The sequence below is a fragment of the Hemiscyllium ocellatum genome, chromosome 8 (assembly GCF_020745735.1).
Source record: "Hemiscyllium ocellatum isolate sHemOce1 chromosome 8, sHemOce1.pat.X.cur, whole genome shotgun sequence".
NCBI lineage: Eukaryota > Metazoa > Chordata > Chondrichthyes > Orectolobiformes > Hemiscylliidae > Hemiscyllium > Hemiscyllium ocellatum.
This window is the reverse complement of record NC_083408.1, coordinates 27,437,365-27,452,630: the sequence shown is the minus strand read 5'-3', so window position 1 is coordinate 27,452,630 and position 15,266 is coordinate 27,437,365. Positions and strand designations below refer to the sequence as shown.

The 15,266-nt window shown below is 40.0% G+C and overlaps 1 protein-coding gene across 1 annotated transcript in view; it reads right to left on the bottom strand.

Annotated features, from left to right (window-relative positions):
- Positions 1-5,766: 5,766 nt before the first annotated feature.
- Positions 5,767-15,266, bottom strand: part of LOC132818075 (EH domain-containing protein 1-like) — a 66,702-nt gene continuing 57,202 nt past the window's right edge. The window contains exon 6 of the mRNA XM_060828728.1: positions 5,767-14,230. Coding sequence (XP_060684711.1) covers positions 13,709-14,230 — 522 coding nt within the window. The 3' untranslated portion in view covers positions 5,767-13,708. The remainder of the gene's footprint in view (positions 14,231-15,266) is intronic.

The following is a 15,266-nucleotide window of genomic DNA, read 5'->3' as shown; positions in this document are numbered from 1 at the left end:
AGGATAGTGTCCTCGGCCCAACTACCTTCAGCTGCTTCATCAATGACTTTCTCTCCATTCTAACGTCAGAGGTGGAGATACACCTATGACTGCATAATGTTCAGCACCATTCATAAATACTCAGATACTGAAGCAGTCCATGTTCAAATGCAACAAAATCCAGGTTTTGGGCGACAAATAGCAAATAACATTCACGCCACATAACAGACAATGTAACAGATACCCCTTGACATTCAATGGTGTGACCATTTCTGAATTTCCCACGATCAACAGCCTGGGGGTTACTGTCAACCAGAAATTCACAAGAGTAGGTCACAGGCTAGGAATATTGCAGCAAGTAACTCACCTCCCAACTCTCCAAGTCTGTCCATTATCTACAAGTCACAAGTCAGGAGTGTGATGGAATACTCCTCACCTCCCTGGATGAGTGCAGCTCTAACACCACTCAAGAAGCTTGACATCATCCAGGACAAAGTAGTCCACTTGATTGGCACCGCATCCACAAACATCCACTCCCTCCAACACTGGCACTCAGTAGTAGGAGTGTGTACTCTCTACAAGATGCACTGCAGAAATTCACCAAAGATCCTTTGACAGCAACCTCCAAACTGACAATTACTTCCATCTAGAAGAACAAGAACTGCAGATACATGGAAACACATCATCTGCAAGTTGTCTTCCAAACCACTCACCAACCTTACTTGGAAATACATTACCATTCCTTCACTATCGCAAGGTCAAATCTTGGAATGGCCTCCTAAGTCTACCTACAGCATATAGACAGCAATGGCTAATGAAGGCAGCTCACCATTACTTCAAGTGCAACTGGAGACAGGCAATAAATGCTGGCCAGTCAGCCAACACCCACATCCAGTGAGTTAACAAAAAGGGAAACCTTATAATAGTGTATAGTTTATCTATCAACGGCCCCCTGAAATACCCAGGTGCCTTCTCATAATAGATCTTAATGGACAGATTGGTGGACTGCATTCCACAGTCTGGTACACTTAGCCACAATGGCATTTCGGATGGCCCCTCATCTTTCACCTATGCAGCAGGCAACAGCATTGCCTATGCTTTGCGTACATTCACTTAAGTGCTGTCCACTGTCTTGAGGGAAAAACAAAAACTGGGGCCTCTATTTGTGATGGGGGTGTTGAGTTTTTATGTGCATGTGCCCCACCATTCAATTCACATGGATTGATAGCAGCTCGGTGATTATTAGCTGCTGTTTCTCAGAATAGGTATGGTCTCAAATGCACTGCTTGAAAGTGTAGTGGAGACAGATTAGAAGCAGGAAATGAGCACACAAATTTGGAGCGGGAGACCGCTATTTGGCCATTGTAACCTGTTCTGCTGTTCAAAATAATAACAGCTGATTGGATTGCAATCTCAGCTCATTTCCACCTGCCCCGATAAATTCTGACTAATAGGACCCAAAAGTTAACTATAATTTGTTAAATAGAGTTTGACATATATTGGAAGGGAAGAAAACAAAAACAGGCAGCAAAGTGGGATTAAAAAACCCAGCTCAAAAACAACTCAGCACCGCCTTCCTAACTTGCAATCTTCTTCCTGACCTCTCCGCCCCCACCCCAGTCCGGCTTATCACCCTCACCTTGACCTCCTTCCACCTATCGCATCTCCATCGCCCCTCCCCCAAGTCCCTCCTCCCTACCTTTTATCTTAGCCTGCTGGACACACTTTCCTCATTCCTGAAGAAGGGCTTATGCCCGAACTGTCGAATCTCCTGTTCCTTGGATGCTGCCTGACCTGCTGCGCTTTTTCAGCAACACATTTTCAGACCATGTTATAGTCCAACAGGTTTATTTGAAATCTCAAACTTTTGGAACGCAGCACCTTCACCAGGTGAAGTGGAGGGAAGCGCACAGGCACAGAATTTATGCTATTACCGCTCTGCCAAATAAGTCTAGATTAATTTAGGATACCTGATCTGCATGGACGAGTTGAACTAAAGGATCAGTTTCTGTACTGTACAACTCTAACTCTAGGTCATATTTTCCCAGGTCAAAACTAAGGAATCACATGCCAACTAAATGCTCTCCACACCCAACAAGGAAACTCTCCTGTGATCAAAAGGTTGATGAATGCTTGGAATCATGAGAACTTATAAAAATTCCTTATGTGTAGATAAGGCTGAGAATAGCTTGGCTCCAATGGGCAATAAAGTGCTCAGATTATACTCAGAAGGCAAAGGTTGATTTTATCATAATCATTTCTCAGCTCTCCTTCTAAAGATGACACAGATTTTGGTGACTAATAGATGATGTAGCAAGTTGTCAGGCAACAAACTGGGAAAGTAATTGAAAGTACAAGCGATAGGTAAAAAAGGCAGGTAGTACATAATGGATGAACACACTGCACTTTGGTATTTGGGTCTAAATCCAGCATACACAGAGTCTTAAATCAAATGGAAAGTGCAAAGTGAGTATGTGAAATTGCTTTGGGCAATATCATTTCAATCTATGATGAACATTACATCCTGGTAGGATTCTGAGTCAGAAGAACATGAGATCAAGTCCACTTTTAAAGAGCTGAGTACAAAATCAAGGCTGACACTTTAATTGATTATCTGAGGAAAGTGCATCAAACAGTCTACCCATTAGGTGGGTGTAAAAAACATCCCTAGATGTGATTTTAAACACGAGTAGGGGAGAATTTTGCAGCTGTCCTGATCAATAACCAAGTTTTAGTCACTTAAGCTGAGGAACAAGAACACATTAAACAGGAATGGGAGTAAACTATTCAATTTTTCAACCCTGTTCTGCCATTCAATAACATCATGGCTAATCCAATTGCAGCCTCAAAGCTACATTCCTGTCTAACTATCCATAACCTTTAATTCCTTGTTAATCAAAAATCTGTTTCACTCAACAATGAATTAATTCAGTGACCCAACCTGCATTGATCTGTGGGGTAGGGAATTCTAAACTTTAGATACACTGAGGGATGAAATTCCTCCTTATCTACTTTTTAAATAAGGGGCACCTTATTTTTAAGCTTTTCAGTCCTAGTTTTAGATTACCCCACAAATAAAACATCCCCTCAGCTTCTACCTTGTCAAACCCCCTCAGAAATTTGTTTCAATAAGTTCGCTTTTTAATCTCCTAAACCCTCGTGAGTATAGACCCAACACACTCAACCTTCCAACAAAAAAAGCTTCATCGCAGGAATTAACCAAATAAACCTTCTCTGAACTGTTTTCAACACAAGGACATTTTTCCTTAAGTGACAGACCAAAATTATACACTTTCAGTATACCATGTTATCATGACCAGAGTGGGATTGGTTGTGCTGGAAGTCAAGCCCCACTACTCTAACAGTAAAGTGTGAAATTTCATTTCTAAGACAATCAATGCCTGGCTGAGAGCACTATCTTTGATAAAGGACATACCAGGTCCCATCAATGAACAATAAAACAAAAACATTTATAAAATTGCCCTCTCACATTATAAAAACTAGTAATTACTAATGCAAACTTAAATAATCTGTCCTTTAAATCCAACACATATAAATTCATTCAAAGGACGGACAGGTGGTCAAAATAGTCTTTTTAGGAACCTTATGGGTGGAAAATATAGGCAGAAAATGTCTGTGGATCAAAATCTAAGCCAAAGTGGGTAGAATTAAGTAACTCTTCTCTCAATTCTCTTTTCTTGACGTTTGGCGTTCTCGATCAGTAGCTGATCAATTGACCCAGGTCTTTAGCCTGATTTAGAAGTTTTCCTTTGCAAAGTCTTTAAGTGTTATTTATTTTCCAATTAAAGAGACAGTGATTTCACGTACTGCAGGCTTTTTACAGGTCTGTATCTAAATTGTTTTCTCTCCTCTCAGTTCAGTGCCAAATTGCTACTTTAAACCAATCTAAACTCTTTTGCTGGGTAGTTACTTCTTTTCTCCCCCCCAAAGACATCAATTGCCAGTACAAAGTATCAAATACAGTGCCACAAAAAGAACACCATGCTGTTCCAACTTTTGCGTCAAGTTACAAAATAAAACTGGTCGATTCTCAAAGCAGTTCAAACCAGCATTTCCTCTCCCCCCACCCCCCCCCACCACTATATATTTCCTAATAAAATCCTTATAAATGTGACTGCTGATTATATTGTAATATTCTAAATGCTATTTAATCATGGATTCTAACATTTTCCCAATGACATATGTTCCATCTCTCTCTTTTCTTGAACAGTGGTGTCACTTTTGCACTTTTCAAATCTATTAGAACCTTTCCAGTATCTAAGGAATGTTGGTAGATTACAGTAATGTATTCACAGTCTGTACTTGCACTTCCTTACGTCCCTAGGGGGCAGGCCATTGGGTCCACACAAGTTGTCATGCTCAAGTCTTATAGGTTGTTTTCTAATGGCTATGTTTGCATTAAGTTCATCTCTCCCTTTTGCCTCTTACTTTAAATACGCTTGGTTTACTTCTTGGGTCTTCTGCTATTAAGATGATTTTAAAAATCTTCTTCCATTTCCTAGATTCTTCTTCCATTTCCTAGATTCTCATTATTAAAATCACCGGTCTCATCCTCTAAGGAATGAGTGCCCATTGTACCTATTCTTTTTCTTGTCTAATGCTTATTGAAGCGTTTATTGTGAGGAAACAAGCAAAGGAAAAACACATTCTCCAATTACTCCCTCACTGAAACAGATTACACTGTATGTAAATCGGCTCTCCTACTTTCTACTATATGACAATAACTGCACTTCAGAAGCTCTTCATTCAGGATAAAGTATTTTTGGGCATCCTGAGATTTTGAAAGAAATTGTGCAAACACAAACTTATTCTTTCCATTAGTTTGGCACACTTTCTCTGAGGGTTTCCAGGATAAATTTGGAATAAAGGTACTCTGCATTGAATTATTTTCTCCTATGTTGTTCTGGAGATTCCTTATGTGAACACTGGCTTCCTGATTTTTTCCTCAAAAATTGTCCACAACTGTCTTTGCTTCTTTTTTTGCCCCTCGTAAGAGTTTGCATTGCCACAACTGGGGAAGGTGGTGCATTAAGCTGCACAATCTGAGAAATACAGGAAGCATCAAACACTTGATTATTGCATCTTTTTCCATAATCTCAGTGTTTCATAACTCTCAGCAAAAACCCTCATTTAATCCAAACAGGAATTCTCGACTCTCAGGTAAGCATTATTCCCGAGGCCGCATAAGATCGAATGTCACAGTTTGGTCAATATAATGAGATAAGTTAACCAAGGTGATCATTGGACCTCAGGAAACAATTCCAGGTTTGATGTAGACTTCCAAGGTCTATAGAATTCCACTGGGGGAAATCTCAACTCTGCTCAGGAGGACAGCACCCATACGAACCAAGAGAATCCCACTCGTGATAAGCCAGACTCTCAACTTCACCACAGCCAACACCACATGTTGGCTGCATTTTGACCACACAATTAACAAGCTTGAAGTGGTGTTATCTGATACAATGGAGATGCCAAGCAGAATATAAGTGAGCTATTGAAATTTTCCTATTGAACTGCACTTAGATGCGTTACAAAGCCACAGGGCAAGATGCTTAATCTCTCTTCACACAGTGTCCATTTTCCCTGATCATTCACTTTCCCACCTCAAAGATTATGCTTGCATAAAGGTGACACAAGAATGTAATCACAACAATTCAAAGAAAGTCACACTAAGCTAGAAATTAAAATTTTAATTTTATTCATAGAGAATTTTCTAATGCAATTTTACAGTGAAGTTGCAAATCTAACAATTTTAAAACTGTAACATCATTCTATCTGCTCAAATATAGGAATAATTGAAAGAAAAAATAGATATGCCATGTTTAAAGTCTCGGTCCAGGATTCAAGTTTAAGAGTTGTATATAAAGCAGAAGCAGGTTTTTAAATACATTTCTAGTATCACTTTGAAGTTACATTCATAAACTATCCAGAGTTGCCTAATACTTGGGCACATCTGAGATAAGCCAGTTAAGTTTGTGACTTTTCCAAGGTTGGTACATGCAGTAACAATCCATCAGAAACAGTCCTAAGGAATACTTTTGAACAGTATATTCTCATGTCAATGTGCCGAGCTACAGTTTTGTCCAAAAATATACAGTGCAATATTAAATACATTGACAAGTTAACAGCCCCAGAAAGAAAACTGCAGAAACAGAACAGGTTTGACAGCTGATCAAAGTCCCTCATTTGCAATAAAATCCACTGGTCTGTCACAAACAAAAAATATATATTGGCGTGTCTCTTACATTTTCAGAAGGCACTTTGGAAAAACCTCTGTAGCAGTACTTCATTTTGTAAGTTTAAACAGTAAGAATACAACAACAGTGGATTTATCAGTCATCTTCTTTCCCTTTCCCAACATAATGAATCTGTTCAGCTTGCCAACATAGATAATGACAAGAGATCAATTTTTTTTATTTTGGCTGCGTCTTCTGCTGATGCTTCTCTGTAACAGGCTGCAAATCTCTCAGGTAAGAGGGACAGGATCAAGCTATCTGTGCTGGACGTGCACAACACAAACTTGTCCAGTACACCTGGAACGGTTTCAATTCACTGCAATCCCCCAGAAGCTGATTGAAGCGCAATGCTCACTAACCTACAGCAAATCACCCGTCCGGCTTCCTCCAGCATACAAAAATACCTATCTAGCGTAAACCACTCGGTTAGAGTCTGAGCAGGGCAACATAGTGCTCATCACAGCAGTCAGCACACCCTCATCATTCACATTTGTTGAAAGTTTTCCTCAAGAATGGTATGTAGTTGTGACAGTGGCACAGAGCCCAAGCAGTAGGAGATAAAATTTGGCAGCTCTGTAGTCCACCTCTTTTCTGCTCATTGCTTTTTTGAAACAAGATTTCATAAGTACAATTAAAGTAGATGGGAGGCAAATGAAATGAGTCAATTTCTTTAGAGTATTAAGTGTGATTGTACAATTGATACGATATGCAAAATTCTCACAGCAAACATGAATTTCTCATACTCCACCATTTATATGAAAAATCACAAATGGATAACAAACAGAAACATTTAGTTGTAAAGCACAATCTGACAGTGACAGATCCTTGTGACAGGAAACCTGGGGCCATGGCAGGGTCTCAGCTGTTGATCGGAGGCTCTTAAAACCCCACACCAGCTCTTTTTTGGAAACAGCCATCTCATACTGTGTCCCACAGCTACTTCACCAGCCTCCTCCCTTGGATCAAGGGCCCAGCGTTTGCATGTCCCATCCAGCAAAAGCTCTTCAGCACTTAATAACTGGAATGTCAGTGGCTGCTGCTGGTATGCCATCCATCCTAGGTCTCAGATTGAAGAGGGACCCCAGCGAGATGCTCCCATCACAAGGGCAAGGTGGGTGAAATTCAACCTCCTTAACCAAAGCTGTATCCCTCAGGCATCAGAGTGCCACTGAATAAGAGGACACTCCCCCACCTTTCTCCTCACCTCTTCCCCAGTCATTAAGAACAGGAACACAGTGCCAAGGATCAACAATAAAGATAGCTCAATATTTTCAAGCCTTAGAGTAGGAAAACTTACTTGAATTAACAGCATCCAAAAGTTAGTTCACTGACATCTCAAACTGGAAGCCTGATGAACAACCATCCCAAAAAAAAACAGACCTGTAGCTGAACAGAAAGAGTCGCACAGCCAACTGTACATCAAAAAGAGGGGTATGCAGGCTATGCAGAAAGTACAGGAGGATGTACTGCTGGGTTACTGAAAACACTGTAGGTAGTTGCAGTTAAACATCAAATGCAACAGCAAAACAAGCTTTAACAGATCTCAGCTTGGGTACAAAGGAATTTTATCATTAGCTGTGTTCAGTGTAACTGTCACATTAATCCTCTTATTAAAGCAATTTTCGAACTTCAGCATTTAGTTTCAATGCTCATTGCACTATAAAAAGAATCTTATAACTGTTACTAATACATCCCTTTAAATTTCATTTCACAGAAAGCACTACCCTTTTCCCTCATGATCAACGAGAGGGGAAATTTAGAGATGTGTTGATGGATGAAACACCTGACATCTCTAAATGATAAAATAACTAAATTCAGATGAAATACAAGTCATGCAAGGAATCTGTCAGAGGATTATGCATCCACCTGAGGGGCGAAAAGGCTGATACAAATATTATTTCATTATCCAAGAGGTTTAGCTGTAACGGGATGCAGCACCCATGCTTGAAATAAGGTTACTTCGATGGATGTGAACCATTTACTTTTGCTTGTAACCTTCATAGGATCTCAATATTTTTATTTGACAAATATGTATGTGTTTTGTTTATTGTTTCCATTATCTTCAATATTTATTCCCCCTTTCAGTTTGTGACCGACATTCTGACAACAGTTTATTGATAAAAATCAAGTTAATGACAGAGTCAATGAGGTCTAGCCTCTTGTCAACCACATCTGTCGTAAATATATTTTTGATATTTGGTACTTCTCAACTGAGACCAGCAGACAGTTAGAGGGGGTTTTGTTTAATTCTCAGTTAGGTGGCAGATTTGGTTCCTGTCCAAGGTCAGTAACAGTGAAAAATTCAATGAGCCACCCATCAGAAGGCTCAATCTTCACTTGAAAACTCACAACTAGCATTCACACAGCCCCCACACCACCAACCCCTCTAACTTGCACATTGTAACAGTTTCTGATTCATTACTTCGTATGGAATATTACAAACATTCAAGCAATGTGGTTCAGCAATGAGCTGCAGTGTCAAGATGCCAGCTTCTTGGCAGAATAGAGACATTCCATTCACTGGGGGAATAAATATCCAGATCAACATATAAAATAAAAAAAAAACAAGTCGCCAGCGTCTGTGGAGCGAGAAACAGAGTTAATGTTTCAGGTCTGTGACCAAAGTTCCAGTAAAAGACTGCAAATCTGAAACCTTTAACTCTGAGGAACAACAGCCTGAAGTTCCAATAGTTGTTTGGTAGCACAGAACTCAAGTACTGCTGAAACAAAACAAAAAGACTTTTCGTCAAAGTTTTGTATCTTGCACTCATTGGGACAATCGCAAAATGTCGCCTTTCATATCAGCAATACTCAAGGCTGAAGTTCCTTAACTCTGTTTATTCTCACACGCCACCCTTTGTTGAAAACCTATCACATTTCTCGCTCTCCCAGTTCTGATGAAAGATCATCAATCTGAAACGTTAACCCCATTTTTCTCTAACTATATTTGCTGTCAGACCTGCCAAGCATTGCCAATTTTTACTCTTTTATTTGGAATTCCAGCTTTTATAACAATTTTTCATAATAGTAATTCCCATTTGAACTAAGTTTGATATCCAAATTCAGGTGCAGAGGTGAACAATCTCTCATCCCGCAGAGAGAAACTGAAATAATTTGAACAGTGTCAACAAGCAGCTTGTTCAATCTTCACTTGCCTGCAAAACATCAGGAATTATCAAGGTGCCAGAACTCTGGATTCTCAGACAGGATTCATTGTTTACTAGATTCCATTTAAGATTTTTCTTCCAGTCAAAAGGGAGAGCTAGGTTGTAAATTCATCGCAGTCTCCTGTTATTCCTCGAAATTAATTTCTGCATATATTATACACGAAAAGGTTGCACTCATGAGATCTATTTCCACTAACAAAGATTAATCAAGTAGTTTCAATAGCAGCTATTTGAGGATCTACACTGTGGATTCACAAGTAGACAGTGAATTGAAAGACTACTGTTTGAGAATGCTTGTTCCCAGGACAAGTCTGCCAGCCAGCAGGTAAAAGACATTTCCACTCAACTGAGGGTTGCCAGTGACTGGAGACAATATTACAATCATTTTATTGCCTCAAGATGGCAGCAGCTATGTGCTTTATTCTGTTCTTGAGAAACAAGTTCTCTGCGTGTTCGTAGTTTAGGAAATGGGTAGCTTTGAGCTCTGAGCTGTCAGAACCTGTCATTTGAAAACGGCTTAGACAGACAGGAAAACTGTACAACAGGATTATACATACTTGAAATCCTGTGATACAAACAGAATTACACAGGACAGCAAAAACAGATAGGAGGCTATATTTGTTGAGAGATTTACGCGAAGCAATGGTATTTGTTCCAAGCCATCAGAAGGACTGCAACACGCTGCTGTAACATATAGGCGGGCTAATATCAAGAGGTGCAGCCAGTGGATCAGCCTTAAAATAAACATACTCACTTCAAAAAAGAAATAGTCATAATTGAGCAAATACACTTAACTTTAAATTTTTCACATTTATCAGATAGAAATAACCAAAACTACCTATCAATAAAATTTGAATTGCAAGGGTCAATAGGCTGAGGAGTGGCAGGTAATGTTTAATTTAGATAAATTTTGGCAATACAAACAAGGACAGGGCTTATACAATTAGTGGTGGGTCCCTAGGTAGTGTTGTCGAAAACAGACACCTAGGCATTCAGGTACTTAATTCTTTGAAATTTGCTTCGCAGGTAGACAGGGTGGTTAAGAAGGCATTTAGCGCACTTGCTCAGACCTTTGAGTATAGGAGTTGAATGTTATGTTGATGTCATGCATGATGTTGATGAGGCCTCTTCTGGAGTGCTGTGCGCTGTTCTGGCCACCCTGTTATAAGAGGGATATTATTAAGCTGGAGAGGGTTCAGAAAAGATTTACCAGGATCTTGCCAGCAATGGAAGGTTTGAGATATAAAAATAGACTGGAAAGAATGTGACTTTTTTTTCCACTGGAGCATAGGAGGAGGAGGGGTGACTTTATTGAGGTTTTAAGAAGCATAAGGGACATGGATGAGGTGAATGACAAAGGTCTTTTCCCTAGAACGGGAGCATATTTTGAAAGTGAGAGGAGAATGATTCAAGGAGGACATGAGGGGCAACATTTATACACAGAGTGGATCGTGTGTGGAAAGAGTTGTCAGCAAAAGTAGTGGATGCAGTTAAGTTACAACATTTAAAAGATAAGTTCATGAACAGGAAAAGATTGGAGGGATGTGGGCCAATGTAGGCAGGTGAGACTGGTTTAGTTTGGGAACATGGTCAGCATGGACAGTTTGAACTGTTTCAGCAGCTGTATGACACTATGCACGAACAACTTTGGGAGTTACATACTATTACTAGGTAAGTGTGTTGCTCAACAGTGTTGTGCGAGATCATTTATAACACGCTAAAGCTACTATCAGCAGCCATATCCAGGACCCATCTCCCACGACCAGACACTATCATTACACACCTAGGATCTCTTGTTATGATATTGTCATGCCTCAATAAAAGCTCATTGGCACCATTGCTATAAAGAATTGCCACTCCGAACTTGTTTGCACCTTCCAACATTTTTCATCACTGAAGTGTTCACAGTAGCCCCCAGTTCAGTTGTCACATTTAATATTTCCCTGAAACTCTCTCAATGGGCTGAGTAAACAGAAATATGCTTAATTATCAGCACTTCATAAACAGGGCAAGATAAAACAAAGCTCATCTGTGGCATCAGCACTAAATGGAACTGACCTAAAATCAGGTGTGTCCCTCTACTGCACTGAAGCAGCTGAGTTTAAAAATGGAACCTTTCCTAAAAGCTCTGGCTGTAAAGTGACTTGCAATACGATGTATTAACCAATATCATCTCATCAGCTCTCAGATTACGATTTTCAGAACTTCACCCTGTTAAGAAATTACAGAAGATCAAGAAAGTTACACTTCATTTGTACATGTTATTTTTAAATGTGCAAAATGATGCAGAGTCAAGAAGAATGCTAAAAGGACAGGCATGCACACATTCTGCACACAGGGTAATTTTTCTGACCTTTGACAAAATGTCAACTATGCCAACACTTCAGCATAACTTTTCATTATTTGAGCTGAGTTTCTTTCATGCCAGCTGATGCCTGATTTTGACTCTCGATGTTTCAAATAACAATGCAGTTTCACAAATACCTGCCATGTTCCAAATGGCTCTTTTCCCCAATTGAACAAGACTCAAGCAACTCTAATAATGATTGAACCTGATTGAATAGGAATAAAAATTCTTATGTCTGCATAACTGAGAGAAGAATGAGTGCATGGGCAACCTCTCAGATCAAACTAATTTTCAATGAACCCACAGCATCAGATGCTGCTGAACAATTATCAGCATCTCTTATGGCTCTGATAACATTACCTCAGTTTTAAAAGTGCAGGGAGGTGTCTTGGAAGCAAATATATCCTTATATAACTCCATTGGCAACTTCATCCTAGTGTAAGATATTGCACCTACACCTTAAAATCATATAATAAATGCAAAGTCAAAAATCACAATACCAGGCTATAGTCCAGCAGGTTTATTTGAAATCATAAGTTTTTGGATCACTGCTCCTTCACACGTGATGGAGGACTGATCCAAAAGCTTGTGATTTAAAATAAATCTGTAGGACTACAACCTGGTGTCATGTGATTTCTGACTTTGTCCACCCCAGTCTAACACTGGCACCTCCACAACATGATAAGTGCAGATTGTGGCTGTTGTTTAGGGTGGTCAATAATACTATTGCTACTACAAGGAGCCTGTGCTACAGCACAGGACTTCCAACACAAGATCAATCTTCAAAGCAGGTCAACATGAGGCACTGCAACAAGGAAAGCAAGAGAAGGCTTTATTGTGCAAGCAACGCATCTACTTTTGTGCGACTGATACAAGACGATGTATGGTCTGCCCATTTTGTTCTAGTCAAGACTCTGAACTGAACCACCGTGATTTGGAATGCTTATTTCTGACTCAGTTCAAGAGAATTCAGGCCCTTCAGTCCTGTGAACTTAAGTTAACTTTCCATTTCACAGTTCATAACGTCACACTGCAGCACAGAGACTAGGGTTCAAGGCTTGCCGTCCCTCTGGTTGTATTTTTGCTACTCACTAGTTAAAGCCAATGCCTCAATGATTGACCATGCATGAAACTTTCCTCTCCCTAACTCTTAACTGTGTCTCTGCCAAACAAAATATGGGAGGCCAGGAGAGAAAAATAATTTGGTCAGCAGAATATTTGTTTAAAATATAAAATTTTAAAAGATAAATTAATAAATAATTCCTTCTGCATTTTATGCTGATGCCACCTTTAGCTCTTGACAGCAGCTACAAGTTTAGCATTTGCTAACGGTCTCACCTAGAACTGCAGTGATCACATGCCCAAAAGGTTCAAGCCTTACCTGTAGTCAGATGCCAGATCATGGGCATGAAATGCTTTACATAAGGAGTGAAGGCTTTGACAAACAATGAACTGACAGGGCAGTGTGCAGTTACCATCAGGGTGCTCACAGCCTGTTTAGGAGCAGAAAGTTCTCACACCTTGCTCTCATGTACCAGATCAAGACTGCTCAGCCACCCAGAAAACAAGCTGATGGAGGAAGGAGGGGAAGACATGAGGGGAGGAGTGGAAAGGTCTCTGCACATCCGTATCCAGTTAGGACAGTGCAAAAACATGGAGTTTATGGAGAACTGCTCAGTCATATTAGTCAGACGTTTCAGCAACAGCACTGGGTCGCACTCTGGGGAAGTATCAGAAACTGCAGGGAGACCCATTAATATTTTATATCTTTCAGTTATTATGCACCAGCATGTGATTTAGCAAATACAGTTAAGTGGCTATCTTAGATTTATATTGTATAGAAAATAGATCTTGTATACTCAAATCTACAGGCTTTACCATCCTCCCCCAGAATTAATGGATGGGCTCTTCTGCCATCCATCCACTAATTTGTCTCTATTTTAAAATGTTAAATTGATTCAGTTCTTTCTCTGGGATGGAGGTATGAGGTGCCCTGGCAATTCACCAGGCAAATCATATCCTTCGAGCTTTATATTAATCAGGTGACAGGCCAGAGCGAATTCTTCATCGTCCAGCATTCCATCCCGATCGTAGTCAGCCAGTTTCCAGATCTTCCCCAACACAGTGTTTGGCAATTTAGACTTCACCATTTCTTTCTTTGCATTGTTCCCGCTGATTTTGCCATTAATTGGTGAGAGCATGTAGAAAATTTCATCATACTTTGACTTCTCCCTTGCCACAATCCACTCACTTTCATCTATGCCTGCTCCAGCACCTTCACCATACCCTTCGTTAAAGGGTCCGTTCACGTTGCCATCAAATGCGCCGCCAGTCACAGCCTGCGCTGGCTTGCTCGCCTCTTCTTGTCGGATCAGGTTCATCAACTCAGCGATGTGGTTGGCCAACATTTCATCCACAGACTCCAGCATCTTGGGTTTCAGGGTATGAAACTTGCTGAAGTCACAGGACAGCAGCATCTCCTGCCGAAGCAAAAAGGGAAGAAAGTTAAACATCAAACAGCAGCAAAAATCACATCAGTCCCAAATGCCAGTCTTTTCATTTTCTGGTCAATGTACTACAGAACTTGATGCCCACTTACAAGCGTGCATATCTCCAAACGTCATCTACTCAGTAAAGCACTGGATAGTTTTGATGGTTGTGGTTCTAAGGAGTCACTTTTAACTGTTTTTAAAAAAGAAAATTTAAAAAAAAGAGAAAAAGAGGAACAGGAGCTGATCAGGGTGGATGAGGAGAGATGGAAAACATGAATGCCAGAATGAATTAACTGGGCCAAATAGCCTGTTGGTGGTGGACATCTAATGTATTATACATATATACAACTTCTTGGACTTATATGGGTGAGAGTTTGCTGACCAGGTTTACACTGTTCTCTCAGATAATACATTAGCATCTCCAGTATAGAATTATACCCACTGGCACTACCACAATGGTAGAAATTTGAGGAAGGAACCAATGAAATATCTAATCTAAAATGCACTTCTAAAACATTTTCAGGACTCCAGTTTCACTTTTGGAAACACAAATTGATAGAAGTCATACACTTTTACCATAAAGTCAACATATTGCGATCTTTCTCAACATTTATTCAGTAGTACAGAATTGAATCTTGCTGAAAATAGAGACACCCTGAAACATCTAACCTTGCTCTCACCACGTTAAATGCAAAAATTGCTGGTTTCAAATGGTCACAATGACTTCTACGGCTGGAAAAAAAAGGTACCATTTATTAGCAAGTTGACTTTGTTTCTTTGGAATTAATTCATGGATGTGCATCGCTGGCTGGACCTGCATTTCCATCCCTAATTGCTCTGGAGTTTATGGTGAGCTGCCTTTTTCTAGCTATTTCAATCCTTATAGTGCAGGCTGCTAGGAATGAAGGAATTTTGGCACACCAGGGAAGGAACAGTGATTTTGTTTTAAGTCAGGATTGTGTGGCGCTTAGCGAGAAGCTTGTAAATGGCAAAGTTTCCATGTATCTCCTAATTTGTCCTTTTT